The sequence below is a fragment of the Rhamphochromis longiceps genome, linkage group LG22 (assembly GCF_057381845.1).
Source record: "Rhamphochromis longiceps isolate RC_006_pf linkage group LG22, R_longiceps_female_GT1.1, whole genome shotgun sequence".
NCBI lineage: Eukaryota > Metazoa > Chordata > Actinopteri > Cichliformes > Cichlidae > Rhamphochromis > Rhamphochromis longiceps.
In genome coordinates, this window is record NC_140577.1 from 3,683,872 (window position 1) to 3,703,216 (window position 19,345).

The following is a 19,345-nucleotide window of genomic DNA, read 5'->3' on the forward strand; positions in this document are numbered from 1 at the left end:
CCCCATTACTTTTTCAAGTAACAAGTAATGTAAGGGATAACTATTGCAAACAAGTAATTTGATTACTGTTACTTTCCCGTAAGCAGGCTGTTTTACTGACAGTGAAAGTGTACATCACTGTCACAACAGTTTGTTTTCATTCAAAGGCTTTATGGCTTTTCCCATAATACCTGGTGTGCCGGTCTCTAGTCAAAATGCCCGGGCCGATTTTCTGTCCCAGTCCAGCCCTGGGTGCAGCTATCTTTTTGTATGAACACTGTCATAAAGAAGCCATCTTTCTCTCAGCAGCTTTCACACCTTTGTTGATGAAGATTTGTCTTAAATTAAAACCTGATAGTTTAATGTTGATTTCTACAAATCAGCTGAAACACTGGATTTGTGTCAGCTGTAGGTTGATCAAAGTTCAAGTTTTTTTTCTGATACCGTAAAAAAGCTGAAAATGTTTTTAGTGGTTTTATGTTGTTCACACACACAAAAACTGAAGAAAGTCATTAACATGGGAATTATTCAGCTTTGTAGTTACCTTTTTTGTTGATATTTATTCACCTTTTTATGCCATTCAAACAAAAAATTAATGGAATAAGGGAGCAAACTAAAAATATATATATATATATTGGTCACTGGTGTCATTAAGTCCCATCTAATTTTTTCAGTATTTTAGTATTAGACAGCAGTGAGGTCTCTTAGAGCTCAAGAGCTGGTTACTCAAAAAAAGATCCTGCCTTAGACATGGTTGTTTAAGAAATCATCGGTTCAACAACGCGTTACCAGCTGAAACATTAATCACTGCAGGAATTATTCTATAGAGGGCTTTTAACTCAGAAAATGGGTAAGAATTAATAGATTAGATTATGTATATTATTATATATAGAGATTCATCATTTTTCTTCTACTTATCCAAATCAGGATCAGCCTATCCCAGCTGTCAAATGCCGAAAGTCACAGTCACATGTTCTGCAACTGGTGAGGAGTTGAATTTTACTGGAAGCAACTAAATGCAACACAATATCACCAGCCCTCCAGGTAAGGTAGACGCTCTCAGACACGTAATCTGCAGTTTACACTGAAAAACTGACATTGTGGATATACTACTACTCCTAAAGAAAACAAAAAGTAAGTAAATAAACCAGTAACATAAAATATACATTATTATTTTGTAGCGTTTTTGGTTTGACTCACTTGGGATTGAACTGAAATGGTTTTGCTTTTAAACATGAGCCATATCATGAAAATCATTTCCCTGCCGCAGATCGCTGAACAGGATCGACTGGATGCACCTGACGGACCGCGCACAGTGAGATGACTTCGTAGACAGCATTTGAATCATGGTGAAAATAAATCTCAGTGCTGAGTAAAACATCAGACCTGACGATACTGAAAAGTGATTCGTGACTGATCGGGAGGAGATCCTGTGCTACGCTGTGCCCCACACATCTTCTCTGGGAGTATATCAGGTAAGCATTCGATTATTTTCTATATCTGAATTGTGCAAAATGTATTTTTAGAAGATAGTATAGTGTATCCAGTGATGTGCAGACTATCAGTCATTACATAGTCATTAATAGTATGACTAGTAATGACTTGTAATAGACATTATAAGTTATATTAGTATCTAAACACTTTTTAATATAGTCTGTGTGTCTCTAAACACAGTGTGCTCTGTTCATCTGTTTTAATTAAGCTTTGCTCACATTTTATGGGTGTTTTTCTTTTGTAGATGAAGCCGGTGTCAGTCTGAGAGTTTCCAGCTTATGCCCAGAGGTGGTGGGGGCATGACATCACAAAGTGTAGGACTGAATTCACTTAAACCAATGTTAAACTAAGATTTTTCTGTACATATTCACTTATTAAAGTCTTTAATTTTAAGGTTATGTGCAGATCAAAGATTCCCATAAACACACTCAGCCTTCCCAGAAGAGTTGTTGCTGTTAGGTGCAAAGGGCAGGATGACATCATCTTAAACTCCTCGATAAATTCCGCTGCATTTATTGAGAACAAGAACTCTGGTGTCATGCACTGCATGTCAGGGTCTTTCCTGGCTAAACTTCAGCCTTTTGAAGGCCTAGCATAAGCATTATTGTCTCACACACATAATGTTGGAAAGGTTACTTTTAAAATGTATCCCACTACAGATTACAGAATACATGCCTCCCAACTGTAGTAAAGGGACCTCTGGCTAATACGTCGGGTTCCGTGTCGGGCTTGTAGCCGAAAAATAGCTTTACTTTGTTGTCTGGGTCAAGTTAAACCATTAAAAAAAATGGTTTAACAGGAACAAACTATCGCTAAATCTAAGTAAAACTAAAATTATCTTATTTGGGAATTCCCTTAGAAATGCACAAGTGCAGATTCATGTAGATGGTGTGGAAATTGAAAGAGTACTTGAACATAAGTTTCTTGGTGTGATTATAGATGATAAATTAAACTGGAAGTCTCATATAAATCATGTTCTAAAAGGGAACGGGGATACAATTTGAGGGGGGAATTAAATTTAAAACATCCTCGTATCCGTACAACATTAAAAAGTTTTTGCATCTCTGTGTGTGGAGTGAAGCTGTGGAACAGACTAAGTAAAGATATGAAGCAATGTCCAAGCATGGCGCAGTTTAAAAAGCGGTTTAAGGATATGGTTTTTACAGGGTACAGGGAAAAGGTAGAGATTTGATAGGGTGTTCTTGTCTAATATTTTCATGTGTGTGCGCATGCACGGGTTTGTTGGTATGGGTATATATATATATATATATATATATATATATATATATATATATATATATATATATATATATATATATATATATATATATATATATATAAAATTGTAGGTTGTGTATCCTTGAGATGTTAATGGGGTTATTGAAAATGTGTATATGTGCGTATGTGTGTATATACGTATGTATGGATAGATAGAAACATATATGTGTATATATTTAAAAAAAAAAATTTACACATAACATATAATGTAATTGCAAGGAGGTATTTCTGTAGTCTATTGATACTAGATAGTGGAAAAGGGGTGGGATTAAATAAGCTTATGCTTCTTCCTGCTCCTTTTTGAACATGGACGTTATTTGGAGTTGTGGTTGCTCGTTTTCCTTTTGTTTGCTTTGTTCATTTGTCTCTTTTAATTCTATTTTTTTTATACTTTTTCAACATGTTCAAAATAAAGATTCAATCAAAATCAAAGTTTGCTAGCGAGAGACAGAGAGAGGCGTTGAAAGGCTGCTGCAACGAAACTTATTGTTTCAGAGGAAAACACGAACACAGTGTACAGTCGAGTCTTAACAGCTTACTTACAGCTGGGCTCGTCAGGCACTCTTTTTGGCTGCAGTGGTTATTATTATATTTACATGCTTCCAGCTCCCGTTTCTGCTCGGTGACAGCTCGTACTTTTCCACTCTCCTTTTTCTCCCTCGCTCACAGACACATAACGGGTATGACGGTCCATTCTCCCTGCAGCACGGACTACACTGCCCATGAGGCTACATGCATTAGGGCGATGCCTGTAACACTCTGCCTGTTGCCTTCATATTAAATCATTTTTAAAAATATTTCTTCACATCATTATGAGACGCGAGATTGAGACACAGACATTAGAGCCTTTTAATGCGCGTTTTGTTTGGGTTTCCACCGACGTGGAATGACCAAAATTAGAGAGGGCATAGCCGAACATATGAAACGGGAAAAGACCGCCGTGTAATCCCTTTATTTCAACAAAGTAATTGTATTCTGAATTCCAACTTTTTGAATGGTAACTGTAACGGAACACAGTTACTCATACAGTGGAACCCCCACTTACGAAATTAATTCGTTCCCGAGGGTCTTTCGTAAGTCGAAGCACCCATCGCGCCTTTTGAGTGAGGCGATGCTGAACGATGGGCTATAGGCTAATTACTAATTAGAACAACAATACGTCATTCAAGTGGAACAGCGCAGCGCAATTACGAAAGCCAAGGGGTTGTCACATGATTCGGAAGGCATTGTGGGCATTGTAGGCTCAGCCAATCAGAGCCAGCGGATTTCGTTACACGGGCAGAAATATTGCCGTTCAGCGCCTTCGTAACTTGAATTTTTCGTTAAATGGGGTATTCGTAAGTCGGGGTTCCACTGTATTTTGTATTTTAAATACTTAACGGCATTACATACTGTATGCTCCCCCTAGGCTTAATCTTTGAAAAATATAACATTTCTTATCACCTCTATGCCAATGATATATTTTCAATTAGATGATGACGACTAGTGGTGCAATGGAGCACAGTTGATCCATAATCCGAACCGATCCCACTCCACGGTTCGGCACGCACGTGATCCGAAGATTCGAAAAAGAAGAAAAAAGTATGTGTATGGTGCGCGTGGTCAGTCTGTCAAGCGATAGCTATGGTCAGCGCTAGCGGTCCAAGTGGAGGAGCAGAGGAGTTTGCGGTATTTAAGCAGCCCTTTGCTGCCCAATCTGACCGGGCTAAAGCTATTTCAGAAGCTATCGGAGTGTTTAGCTGCAGACGGGAGGCCGTATTCTGTTGTGCAAAACAAGGTGTTTAAACCAGTCAACGCATTAGTTGACGCATTGACGCCGTGCAGCCCCATGCATGGGGCGATCCGCGGTAACTAGTTAACGGAGATTTTCCGCGTTAATGCAGTTATGGCATTAACGTCATTTTAACGAGATTTACGCTGACAGTACCAGTTTAAACTACGATGAACGTGCTTGAGCCACGCTATGATATCCCGTCGCATGTCCCAGGCATCTGTTGCCCTAACTACAAATGGGTGGACCTCCAGGGCAACGGAAAGCTACGTGACCGTGACCGCTCATTATATCACAGCGGAGTGGGAGATGGAAAGCCCTGTACTGCCCTATATTGCATATTAATTTGTTTTTATATAATTGCGTGGAATGAGTCTTGAGTTGAATGTTTTTTAATAGGCAAAAAATACTTAAATAAGTAAACGGCGAGTTAAATTTTTGTCTTCTTCTTTTTTTCTGCTGATCCGAAAATTGATCCGATCCGTGACAAAAAAAAACATGTTCCGATCCAAACCGTGAGACTTTTGATCCGTTGCACCACTAATGATGACACTGCTTCCTCGAGTGCATGAGAGAAGTCAGAGCATGGCTTTCAGACAATTCCCTTATCCTGAATGAAAAGAAAACGGAGATTGTGGTGTTTGGCAACCATATCCCTTGGGGCCTATTAGCTCATACCTTTGGTTCCTTTGCCACGTCTTTCTCTGACTCAGTTAGTGACCTAGGTGTCCTGCTGGATTAGATCACTAGCTGCCCGATGCAGTGGCGCATCGGGCAGCTAGTGATCTCCATCGATGTTGGTCAGCAGCAACTGCTTCAGCTTCGTCCCAGGCAATGTCGACAGTTCTCAGATCGTCCATGAATGCTTGACGCCATGTGGTCTTTGGTCGGCCTTGCTTTCGCTTGCCAGTGTGTGGACGCCATGTCATGGCAATCTTAGCTGGGCGATGAGGGGGTAGGCGTAAAATATGGCCCGCAAAGCGGAAGCCCCTTTCTGCAACAACATCGGCTATGGGCGGGTGCCTGCTCTTCGTAGGACCTCCTCATTTGTTATTCGGTCCTGGTAGGAAATTCTCAGGATTCGCCGCAGGCCACGTTGTTGAAGCACGTTCAGGTGCTATCCTGCTGGATAGCTCTTTTAAATTTAACAAACAAGTGTCTTCAGTAATCAAATCTAGCTTTTACCAACTGCGCCTTATTGCTAAGGCTAAGCACTATGTCCCTCATAAAGATCTTGAAAAGCTCATTCATGCTTTTGTGACTTCTAGATTGGATTACTGTAATTCCCTCTACTTTGGTCTTCACTCCGCTCTCCTTCACAGACTTCAGCTTGTCCAGGATGCTGCCGCTCGCCTCCTGACTGGCACTAGAAAGCATGCCTCTATCACCCCTGTTCTTATTGAGTTGCATTGGTTACCCATAAAATATTGTATTGAATTTAAAATATTGTTGCTCACCTTTAAAATTATAAATGATTTAGCCCCTCGTTATCTTGTCGATCTCCTTAGTCTAGATGTCCCTGGACGAGCCCTCGGGTCTTCAGCCCAATTACTCCTGGCTCAGCCTAGATCTAGACTTAAATCTAGGGGTGACCGTGCTTTTGCCCTGGTTGCACCAAATCTGTGGAACAACCTTCCTATCGCTATCTGTGCGTCAGACTCCGTTTTATCTTTTAAATCCCGTTTAAAAACTCATTTATTCAACATAGCTTTTCCATCTCGTTAGCATCCCTGTTTTATATTTGGTTCAATTTTTTATCTATGTACTTTATCTTTTGGCTATATCTGTTCTTAGTAACTTTGTTCTTATATCCCCTTTTATTCCTGTATAATTGTGCCCTCAACCTGATGACATATGTGGTACTTTGTTAATAGTCTTTTATTTAATCATGTCTTAATTTTCCTGTTTTTACTGTAAAGCACTTTGGTTTTTAAATGTCCTATACAAATAAAGTTGTATTGTATTGTTAAGGTTTTGTGAAATGACTACTGGAGGCCTGAGGAATAAAAAGAACTGGGGTGAAACTGCTTTACCTGACACAGTTCATTTGCTTCCCAACATTTCTTCTTTTCCTCCCTTAATTCTTTTTCTTTCTCTCAGGATAAGGGAATAAAGTGTGTGGTGGTGGGTGACGGTGCAGTGGGAAAGACCTGCATGCTCATCACATACGTAACCAAAGAGTATCCCTCTGAGTACATCCCCACAGTGAGTAGTGTGCTAATAAATCCCAGTTTTATCAGTTTATTCAGTCCATGTCAACAACCTGCAATGTTTCTCAAGAGCTTATTTTATTTTTTGAATAATTGTTTTTTTTTTTTTAATCCTCTCCTGTGTGACAGCTTTGCAATCAAAGTTATGATCCGAATGTTCTGTTGTGCAAACAAATTTTTCTTTTCCAAGATTGGCTCTATAAATTATTCATAGGCTTCTTTTGTTCAGGTGTTTATTTTATCTTTTTACTTATTCATTACAATTCCTGTTATTTCAGTTATTACATTATATGTGTTACAGTTTGAGAATGTGTAAGGCAGGACAGGCAGGAAAAAGGGAAGAGGGGTGACAATAGGTGAAAATATAATAAAAGAACAAAAGAAATGCGCACTGTATCACCAACTGCTGCACCTGTAAGAAAAGAAAAACACACAGCGCCTGAAATGAAAGTGTGCGTGTGTGAGGAGAGAGAGAGAGACAGAGTGAGAGAGAGGGCCTGTGTCTTTGTCATGAAATGTACTTGAAAACGGAGGTGGGAATCCACAATAACAGCCCCCAGGAGCCAGAGGCAGACAGAGGCTGTGTCCCAATTCAGGGTCTGCACGCTTGAAGTACGCATTTTAAGTGCGGTTACGTCACCGCCACGCGACGATGGCTGTCCCAATTCGAAGTGTGCTTCAAATGCATACTCCAAATGCGCCGTCGATTTCCCCAAATATCAAGCGTGGTCCGGTGCACGCTTCGTGGTCCCATATATCCCACAATTCATAGCGCAGTGGTGGGTGTGGATAATTTTGCTGCAAAATACGGCAGAAGGGAGCGGCCGAAGAGGGTTTTTTTTCCAAACTTTATTGAACTTATAAAGCGAACAGTCAGTCATTCCAGTTCAGTTTGTACAGTAGACATACAAGGCAAATAAGAGTAACAATATACAGCACAATGAAATAAGAAGGATGAATAAATAAAGGATGAAAAAAGAAAAAAAGAAAAGGGGGGGGGGGCGATGTGACAGACTTCATAACAACTTTGTACTTGAAAGTTGTGACAGCTCATTCGTTAAACATTTCTGAATGAATTTCAATCAATGATAAACCTTTTTTATTGGAAGTTAATTTAAGAGAGTTTAAGTAATATTCAATTTCAATCAAAACCAAATTAAATGATGGGGTTGAGTTTTGAAATTTACATTTATGGCCTGTATTTATATAGCGCTTTTACTCGTCCCTAAGGACCCCAAGGCCCTTTACATATCCAGTCATCCACCCATTCACACACACATTCACACTAGGGCTGCTCGATTATGGCAAAAATGATAATCACGATTATTTTCACTGAAATTGAGATCTCGATTATTTGACGATATTTATTTAACCCTTTAAGACCTACTATAGCACCAAGTCCGCCAGAGCTTATATTATATTTTTACATGCTGTAGTGCCATTTGTGGGAGCATTTCAAGTTGCTATATAACTGTTATAGCCCATATTTTAATAATATGTATACATTAAGTCCATAGTAACTACATTAATTGCAAAAAAGTGCAATATACTACAAAAAAATTGAAAATCGTTTTTGTTTTTACATATATTTCTACTTGGAGAAATTTAAGAGGCTTATCCCTCAAAACTTTAAATACAAAAAAGTTGCAAAAAATAGTTTACAATAACAGGAAACTTATTTTGAGTGTCTTCATAGTTTTATTTTGGAGATACACCAATTTTTATATACTGCAGGAAAAACAAAAAAACAATCCTATGATGCAAATTTGCAAAGAAAACAGCATGTGCATCAAAATAAACTATTTCCAGCAGTGCAATTCGAGTTCTAAGCATCCCAGAAACTATTCAGAAAAGTCAAACATGACCAGTATAGGTTTTTAAGGCCTACAAGTAAAAAAAAACTACATTTCCGCAAAAATGACATCACTTCCGGTTTCGGCCAGGAAATGGCGGACATGTGATAGTTCGCGCTGACCACTTTTTCAATGTGGGAAGTGTTACGAACAGCTGATCGGATCGGCGAAGCGTGTTTCTGGAATATTATGTTTTTGTTCCTGCAAGCGCTTTTTATGCAATTTTTGCAAAGCTTTATGTGGAAGGAAACCGTGACCGAGGACAAGCTGATGGCATAAGTTGTAAGTACAACTCCTCTGGTTTCATATGCAAACAAATTATTGCGCTAGCTTACACGGTTCAGGTTCTACAGGGATTTAAAAATAGTTACACAAAACGGAGCGTGCTGCTCTGACCGGCTTTAAAGGGTTAACAATGACTTTAAAAAATAATATAAAATAGTGTGCAACACCACTGAAGTTTTTTTTTTTTTTTACCTCTCTTTTCAACCAACAGCAGTCACTCTCCTCTCCAAATAACTTCTGCTTAGCTTTCCGAGCTTCCCTCGGGTCCTCTTAATCAGCGGTCTCCAACCTTTTTTGCGCCCGACAATATTTTCCCGGACCCGCCTTTAATGTGTCGCGGATAAATGAGGGAGGGGCTAATAATCGGCTCAGTCATTTTTAATGATCGTTGAAAGCCCAGATCGTAATCGTGATTAAAATTCGATTAATTGAGCAGCCCTAATTCACACACTGGTGATGGCAGCTACATTGTAGCCACAGCCACCCTGGGGCGCACTGACAGAGGCGAGGCTGCCGGACACTGGCGCCACCGGGCCCTCTGACCACCACCAGTAGGCAACGGGTGAAGTGTCTTGCCCAAGGACACAACGACCGAGACTGTCCAAGCCGGGACTCGAACCGGCAACCTTCCGATTACGAGGCAAACTCCCAACTCTTGAGCCACGATCGCCCATTTATGTATGTGGAATTTCCCTAATAAGATGCAGTGGCCGAAGAGTGAACTGTCAAAGGCATAGTGTACAGGAACATCTGTGCCGAGTATAACCTGGAAGTCCCCAGGTCAAAATGGGAGATGCCCCCAAGGGTGGTGGAGAATGACCGAGCTAAGATCCTGTGGGACTTCCAGATACAGACGGACAAAATGGTGGTGGCTAACCAACCGGACATAGTGGTGGTAGACAAACAGAAGAAGACGGCCGTAGTGATCGATGTAGCGGTTCCGAATGACAGCAATATCAGGAAGAAGGAACACGAGAAGCTGGAGAAATACCAAAGGCTCAGAGAAGAGCTCGAGAGGATGTGGAGGGTGAAGGTGACGGTGGTCCCCGTGGTGATCGGAGCACTAGGTGCGGTGACTCCCAAGCTAGGCGAGTGGCTCCAGCAGATCCCGGGAATAACATCGGAGATCTCTGTCCAGAAGAGCGCAGTCCTGGGAACAGCTAAGATACTGCGCAGGATCCTCAAGCTCCCAGGCCTCTGGTAGAGGACCCGAGCTTGAAGGATAAACCGCCCGCAGGGGCGTGCTGGGTGTTTTTTATATATATATATCATAATAATCTGACAATACATATAATACTGGCCATATTATATTTACATTACCACAGTGAGATGACTTTAGTCTCATGAACAACATTAACTAATTGTTATTTACTAACTAATCTTAAATGACTGCTCAGCACAGAAATGAAGCCCAACAATCATGTTTACAGTCCTGTGGTCTCAGCCTCAGATACTCAACTAATCAAAGTGATGTCATGACAAAAATGAATGACCAACAAAACATTTTTCTCCTTCATTCCTGTCAAACAAAGCTGTATGTAACGTGTCTCGCGGTTAGGATCATGGTTGCTAGGCAACCTGAACAGCGCGACGAAGCGTATACCGTCCCATTTCACAAGCCTCTCACTTCCGCACTTCTCGTACTTATAGTACGCACCGTACGTAGTGCGCGTACTTCAAGCGTGCAGACCCTGAATTGGGACACAGCCAGAGATATCCACACAGCCCAGACCTGAGGCACTGATCTTATTAACCAACCCTCGTCCTCCTTGCCCTCTGTCTCCCCCAGGTGTTTGATAACTACTTTGCTACAGTGACGAATGGTGAGAAGTACAATCTGGAACTCTGGGACACTTCAGGTAAAATAAATAAATAAATAAAAATCTACATTCAGTTTAATAAATACTAAAAATTTCAGTTAAGTAATATTTATATTAGTAGCAGCAGCAGCAGGAGATCAAACCTTTAGGGGCAATTATAATGTCATTCACAAAATGTATTTCAATGAACACATTTGTATAAGATAAAGGTCTGTAAGTTTCTCTTACTTCACTCGCATTTTGCAGAATGTATATTTGTTAATAATTTTGAGTTGAATTACTGTGAATACATTTAAGTGTAGGATGGGTAATTTAATTTTGCTTTAAAATCTTCTTTTAGTGTAATGTTTATTGTTAAACTGTATTTTCCCACTTTTCCCACTTTTTATGTACTGTTTTTTAATACACAGTCGTGCAGTGTGGGTTGTTGGACTTCTGCACTGTAGAGAGGCAATAATTAGCTGTGGAGTGAAACACTTTTCATACCGTGTCTGGTGCATTACAAGGACATTCAGGCTAATTCCTGTGAATTCAGGATTGTGTGTGAAAATAAATGTTTGTATGTTTTTGTTTTCTACTACAAGCAGACTTTGAGGATAATTTCAACTATAAAAGGGCACGTGTACAGCCTGAATACCGGCTAGTGTTTTCCATGCTAACAACATTAATAAAACAAGAATTGTTAATAAATTACTTTTAGTATTACTTTAGTAATACTCATACTTTTAGTTTTGAAGAGAGGTGAGAAGTAAAGAAGTCTGAATACTTCATTAGTGCATTTAATTACATTTTTTTGTAGTTTACCGCGGTATGTATTTTTCTGACAGGTTCAAGACATTTGAGCGAAGTGTTTATTTCACATCATTACATGCCTTCAATCATCAAACTGATGTAAGCCATCATTGAGGGAACAATAAGACATAAAAGACAACCCTGTTGGTGTTTCCATCACTGGGGCTTTTTCCAAAAAAGAGATGAAAGAATATAAACAGGGGAGGAATAATCTGGAACAGCCTTTTTGGTGAGAGACTACTCCAGGTTTTATTAGACATTTGATGACACTCTACTGTAAATGACGAGATACCACAGTTTTCACATTAAGGAATATTGTTCTGAAATTGTTCCACAATTTTCAGATTGATGAACATTCTGAGAAACTGTGTCTATTAAATGTGCCTTTTATATTTTTAAATCCTGTTACTGATCTGTTGCAAATTAACCCAATCAGTTGGAAATATTGCTCCAGCTGTTTCTTTTCAAAAAATGTATTTTTCCAGCCTTTTGTTGCCCCATGCTAACTTAAAAAAAATAATTTTCCATTAATCACTTAAATGTTTCAGATAATAGCATTAATCTAACTTTTAATCAGGCTTTTTGTGTCTCACCCTTCAGGTCAGGAGGAGTATGACAGATTGCGAGCCCTCAAATACCCACAGACCGACGTTTTCCTCGTCTGTTTCTCCGTGGTTTCACCCGCATCTTTTCAAAAGGTCACAAACAAGGTTTGTCTACTTGGTGTATGCATTTTTTTTCTAATAAGATCTACATTTATGCCTTTTACTTTCAGAATAAATGAGTACTTGGTACTTAAAAGTAATTTCGATTAAAATAATAATATATAAATTAATTATTAATCTATGTGATGTGATGTGATGCAACCACTGTGATGTCACAGTGGTTGCCAGAGATTGCATGCCACTGTCCGGGGACCCCCTTCCTGCTGGTCGGGACTAAGGTGGATCTGAGAGATGACAGATACACCCTGGAGATGCTGGGCAAGGAAAACAAGCAAGTTGTGACCTTCAAGGACGGCGAGGAAGTAGCTCGTCACCTGAAAGCTGTCAAATACGTGGAGTGCTCAGCTCTTACACAGGTACAAAAAGAGAAGAAGTCTGCTGGTGTGTGTTTTTTAACTACTAAATGGATCACTATAGATATTGCAGGTTTTTAGGGTTTCTGAAGTAAGACTGATATTTCCAGGTGCTGGTCATGGTTTCACTATTGCAGATCTGTTTCTAAAAATGTGAATTAAAGGCAAATGTCATCTGAAAAACACAAGAATAAAAACCACCATAGCATTACTAAATGCCTTCTCCTAGACAACAAAACATTTAGGCAGGTTTTGCACACTCGCATGCACCCTTAATAAAGAAGATTTATTAAGCTGGTTCACTGCTCCACAACCACAACGCAAAGCATATTGTTCAACATGAATTTGAGTTTCAACCTATAGATTGACTCTCCTCTCTAGTGCCAGGCATAGACCGTCACGCAGTAAGTGTGATCCCCTACCTAAGAGCACACCCACTTCTTATAAAACAGATCCACGACCCCGGTTTGTTAAGGGAGACAAACCTTTCCACATAATGTTGCAAAGTTGGGTCAACCAAAACAGCCTTTGAGGTCAAATAGTACCTCTCAGCTACCTCTGAAGTCCCGCATGCTACACGTGCTCAAAAGGACTCCCTTTTCCTCCACTGTCATCCATCTGATTTAGGGGTTACAGAAAATTTGCAATTGCCTTGTTCTTTATTTGATTCTCATTATACTCGCTGTTCCATCTCAAACTAAATACATATTTTTTCTTATGTGTTGTTTTTATTGGTGTTTCTTTTTAGTTTTTTTCTTCTTCTTCTTGGTAGCTTTGAGTTTCCCTTTCTGTCTTGTTCTCAGATAGGAGTGCAGGATGTGTTTGAAGAGGCCGTCCTCGCTGCTCTGGGGAAGTCAAGTTCCAAACCCAAGAAGTGCTGCACTCATCTATAGATGTCACAAGAAGTAGAACAAGAGGAGGAAAATGACCTTATCCTCCTCTTGGAGAAGTTGGAGGTTTGACCTGGAAGAGAGTAGTAGCCTCGATGTGAACAAAGGAAGGATGCTAAACACGAGTTAGACCAAAAACAATATAAATATCTCTTTATTTAGCAAGCAGAGCTGAAAATGCTCTAAAAATAAAAATACAAAAGTATATTGGACAAATATAAATAATTTATGCAGATTTATTATTAATGAGTGCAGGCAAGTCTTTATATACAGTAGTTTAGGTTTTTCTGAACTTATGTTTACATTGTAATTTTTATGCAGTATTAATTAGTGTCATTCACTCGCTCATTTTTTTAATGGACACAAACTTCTATCAACTAATATCATTCTCAGCCTCTACAGCTTTGCATTGACCTGTTCATATGCAGCTTGTGTTTAAGGTACAACCATGTGAGCAGGAAACTGCACGCAGGAAACCATCTATTCCTTAGTAGGTTTTAAAATGATTTAATTACAACCGTAGATGAACAACAACACATGACATATTATTTATTTAACAAAGCTGTCACACGAAGAAGCAGTGTGTGATTTGGGATCATTTGGGCTGTAAAGTGGATCGGGGGGCGCTGATGCACTTTACTTTTGCTTCCTTTGGTGCAAATGAAAGTGACACGAGGTTCACTGGAGAGGGAACAGGAAAATAGGAAAAAGGGAAAAAAGAGACTGGTTTTACAGATAGTAACCAAAAACCATTGCTCTGTCCTTACATCTGATCTTTTTCTCCAGTTCAACTTTTTGTTTATGTCCTTGTCACTGCTGGTAGCATGAGATGGTGCTTCCAACACATTCAGGTTGGAGAGGTAGAACAACTTCTCCAGAATGGCATATCGATGCAAGCTGACCTCTAGGTGCTCTCTATGCCCTTTGGTGTTTCTGAAACGCTTCACAAGCAGAGACTAATGAGGTGGGTTTTGCTTGCTCAAGAATACAATTTGGACATTTACGAGTAAAGGTGTGTCTTTACAATGGTAACTAGTGATCCACAGTGGAAGCAGGTGCAGGAAGCAAGTGGGTTGTAACAATAAGGACGCCTGATCAGGACACTGGAGTGTAGCGAGTATAACAGGAGGAACACTGACAGAGGCCTAAGGAATGGCCTCCGGAGTGCTCATTTGCATGTTTCTGGCCGCACACTATGAGAAACAGACTCCATCTGCTGGAATAAGGGTCTGACATCCTTTAGTGGGACCTGTGCTCACAGTCCCACGTCATGCATCACCAGAGTCTATCAGGTTCATACAGATGGATGTGAAAGAGTCTTGAGATGCAGTGTAGGCATTTTTCTGACTGCAGCATCATCCAGCATGATGGTTTGGCAGTGGTCAGCGATGGTCTGGGAGGCATATCCTTGGAGGATCATACAGATGACCTCCTCAGAACCATTGTGGATACGGGCATTGATACCATTGACTGTCTCTGACATTTTCCAGAGCTGAATCCAACTAAGAACTTCTGGGACACATTTTTTTACTCGCATGCCTGCAAAGTCTCCACCAAGCCTCTCTCATTTTCTCTGAATTGCTGCCTACCTGTCCACATGCCCTGTCTTTTGATTATACCTCTTTTAATAAAGCATCTAAACTATTTGTTGTCTGCTTTGCATTCATACTGAAAAGATGACAAGAGCATTATGTCAGTAAAGATTTAAATTTTGAATATTTCAGTTATCAAGATCAAATGTGTGCATTTCCTTGACTTCTTGAGATTTTTTTTCAGCATTGAAAATACTTTTACTTTCATACTGTTTAATCGTTCTTCATTTTTAGTTAAATTATAATTATCAGTGTAGGATATGCACATCTAACAGGTAACTTTTAACTTGGCTTGAGTATGTTGGTGCAGCGTGTCGCTATCTGAATACAAAGCACCATGTTGTTTATGACTGGCTGCATCACTTGTGCATCTTTGTGGCCACAGTTTCATGGATAAGTACAATTTTATGCTCCTGTAAATGATGAGCTCTTTGCTTTGCTGGCTCTTGATGAGTGTGCAAAGTAATTCAGTTATTATTACCACCAATATAGTTTTTAAATTAAATTTCATCATTAACTGAGTTGTAATAAAACTGTCTACAGAGTTGATGTGGAGAATAATGTTTAACACAAGCATGTTGTAACGTCCCTCTGTTAAAATAAAATAAAAAAAATTACACTAGCAGTTTGCAGTCCCACACTAACCCACACACAAAGGTTTCTAAACTCCACCTTGATTACACATTACTGGAAGGGCAGTTAATCTCTAACTTTTTGGTTATCTTTTAACCAGGCAATAAAGACTTGCATTGTACTGACACTTTGACACTTAGCATTGTTTTATTTACATTTTTTTTTTTTTTGCAAAGTATGATTAAACTCTAATAAACAGACAAAGAGGCAGTGGAGCTCTGTAGACCTGAAACTTGACTTTTGCACTTCTCAAGTAAGTGTTGATGATTTAATATCTTACTATGCCTTTATAAAGAAACATTTATTTTAGAACGCACTGTTAACATCATGTTTACATTTTCTATTAAAAGCTTTCATGTTAAACTTTACTTTGAAATCCTGTTTGAATTGCACTTTTTTCAAATAAAATAATACATTTTACTTGAAAGCGCCTTTTGAAAACACTCAAGGACACTGTACACAGCAGAATAATAAAAGCAACATAAAAGCAATCAGTTTACACAATCATAAAGGCATAAGACATAAAACAAATGTAAAATAGCAGAGTGGAGAAGATATTTGGGATAAGCTATTTTGTACAATTGATGTTTGAGTTAAGACTTAAAGAGAGAGAAGGAAGTTATATTTCTTAAATCAGGAGGTCGGGAACTCCAAAGTCAAGGAGCAGAGCAGCTGAATGCCCAGCTCCCCATGGCGGCAAGATGGGGGGAGGAGACAGAGAGAGAAAGAGAAGAAAATATCTGAGACTGAGATGGGATGGTGATCTGAACCAGATCAGACAGATGTGGCGGGGAGAGAACATGAATTACCTTAAATGTGTACAAGAGTGTTTTAAAAATGATGCGATATTTGACTGGAAGCCTATGAAGTTGCTGCAGGACAGGAGTGATGTGATGGACAGAAGGGGTCCTGGTGATAATACGAGCAGCAGAGTTCTGGACGTATTGGAGCTCGTGGATGGATTTCTGAGTAAGACCAAAAAGAAGAGAGTTGCAGTAACCAAACCCGTCGAAGTAACAAGAATGGCAGCGGCATGTGGGGTGAGAAAAGGACGGAGACGATTAATGTTGGCAACTGAAAGTATGCAGACCGAGTAACATTGTTAATGTGTGAATTGAAAGATAAAGTACTGTCGAGGATGACACCCAAACTTTTCACAGAGGAAGAAACGAAGACCGGCGAGTTTTTGATAGTAACAGAGAAACTGTTGGTTCTGAATAATGTTGATTTAGAGTCGACCAAGAGGAGCTCGGATTTGTTACTATTGAGTTTGAGAAAATTAGAAGAGAACCATGAATTTAGTTCGGCTAAGCAGAGGGTGAGGAAGGATGGGGGAGAGCAGAGTCAGGTTTAGTGGACAGATAAAGCTGGGTGTCATCAGCATAACATTGAAAATGGATATTATATTTATGAAAAATGTGTCCAAGTGGAAGAAGGTAGATAATGAAAAGAAGGGGCCCCAGGACAGATCCCTGGGGCACGCCAGTGACCAGAGGAAAGGACTGAGAAGTGAAGGATTTGAGTCGAACAAACTGAGTGTGATCAGACAGGTATGATTTAAAGCAAGCTAGTGTGAGTATGGGGGAAACCGATGGAGGCTAGCCTACTGAGGAGAACAGAGTGAGAAATGGTGTCGACAGCAGAACTCAGATCGAGGAGAATACGAATAGAAAGTAAACCGGAGTCAGCTGCCATAAGAAGGTTAATGTGGATAGTGAGTTTAACTATACACAAATCAGTTACTGTTACTTGTCTTTACAGTTTATTTTGTTCCTAATTTTGCTCCTTTTTTAAAAATTGTTTTTCCTACCTCTCAGATGCAGACTATAAAGCTCGTGGTGGTGGGTGATGGTGATTCAGGAAAGCATGAATTCCTCTTGACCTATACAGGCACAGCCTACAAGTAAGAATACATACCCACAGTGAGTAGGTTTAAATACCACAGATAAAATAAAAAATAAAAAAACATTTTTCTCTGCAGGAAACTCGTGGCATGAAAGTCTGCAGACATAAACCAGACAGATTTCAGGTTGCTCTGAACTGCTCTTTTGTGTCACACAGGTTGTGATACTTACAGACCAGTGACTGAACTCTACAGGACACTAAAGACAGACAGTACAAACGGACATACATGCAAAACCAATCGAAGTGGGTTGTGTATTGTGTTCTCACACAATACAGGTCAAGGTCAAGGTCAAGGTTCTTTATTTGTCACATGCATAGTTATACAAGTATAACACACAGTGAAATGTAGCCTGACACGCTCCTCGACATGTGCAAAAAAATTGGGGGGGGGGGGGGGGGGGGGGGGGGGGGGTAGAGGAAAAACATTATATATATATATATATATATATATGTATATATATGTATATATATATATATATATATGTATATATATATATATATATATATATATGTATATATATATATATATATATATATGTATATATATATATATATATATATATATATATATATATGTATATATATATATATATATATATATATATATGTATATATATATATATATGTATATATATATATATATGTATATATATATATGTATATGTATATATATATATATATGTATATGTATATATATATATATATATATATATATATATATATATATATATATATATATATACTACATATATATATACTACATATATATATATGTAGTATATATATATATATATATATACATATACATATATATATATACATATACATATATATATATATATGTATATATATATATATATATATATGTATATATATATATATGTAGTATATATATATATATATATATATATATATATATATATATGTAGTATATATATATATATATATATATATATATATATATACTACATATATATATATGTAGTATATATATATATGTAGTATATATATATATATATATATACATATACATATATATATATACATATACATATATATATATATATGTAGTATATACATTGGGTGAATGTGCAGTAGTAGCAGTGTGGACCAATTTCTGTTCTAGTGTGTTTGGAGTTTGAAAGTAAGTATTCAAGTAAGCGCAGCAGCTGTAAAACACTCCCTGCATCCGCTCACGTCCAGAGCCGAGTTTACCAGGAATGTTGGGATAAGCTGCTTGTTAACACACGTGGCAAAAGCCTGAACGTGAGTAAAGGGGAGTAAAGCAAGACATGACACATCTGCTTACCTGAACAGCTGCAAACTAATATTCATGAAAGTGCTCAGCTCATTTCATAAATCAGTTTGACTCTGTTTAGTCATGCTGTAACGATTCTGCTGCATTTGCATGTTTACTTATCTTTGTTTATGGCTTTTGTTCCCTGTTTTCTCCAGGTGTTTGACAGGTATGCTGTGACAGTGATTGTTGGTGGAGAGGCGTACACTCTGGGAATGTTTGACGAGGTAAAATTAGGTAAAAAAATACATCTAAGCTCAGTTTATTAAATTAAAAAATTCTACTGTACAATGTTTGTGAAGGTTCTCACTCATCCAGGTCATCGTTGTCTCAGGGGCTTAGAAAGAAAAGCGTCTGGACTTCTGTAGGTTTCTTGTAAATATGTCACCTCTCATCAGAGAATCTTAATCAGTTCTAAGAGCAATTAGTGGAGAGTCCCAGATTTCAAGCCTTATGGGAGTTTCCCCA

At 38.7% G+C, this 19,345-nt stretch overlaps 1 protein-coding gene across 1 annotated transcript; it reads left to right on the forward strand.

Annotated features, from left to right (window-relative positions):
* Positions 1-1,015: 1,015 nt before the first annotated feature.
* On the forward strand, positions 1,016-15,957 carry LOC146643147 (cdc42 homolog). Its single transcript, XM_085395850.1, has 8 exons — positions 1,016-1,113; positions 1,250-1,454; positions 1,718-1,787; positions 6,623-6,727; positions 10,660-10,729; positions 12,083-12,192; positions 12,366-12,563; positions 13,364-15,957. The coding sequence occupies exons 3-8, from the start codon at positions 1,752-1,754 to the stop codon at positions 13,451-13,453; spliced, it is 609 nt and encodes a 202-aa protein (XP_085251976.1). The 5' UTR covers positions 1,016-1,113; positions 1,250-1,454; positions 1,718-1,751; the 3' UTR covers positions 13,454-15,957.
* Positions 15,958-19,345: the final 3,388 nt, after the last annotated feature.

Coding starts and splice junctions, on each gene's coding strand:
- LOC146643147 (XM_085395850.1), top strand. CDS start 1,752: ATGCCCAGAGGTGGTGGGGGCATGACATCACAAAGT. Junction 6,728..10,659: donor CCTCTGAGTACATCCCCACA/GTGAGTAGTGTG, acceptor TGTCTCCCCCAG/GTGTTTGATAACTACTTTGC. Junction 10,730..12,082: donor GGAACTCTGGGACACTTCAG/GTAAAATAAATA, acceptor CTCACCCTTCAG/GTCAGGAGGAGTATGACAGA.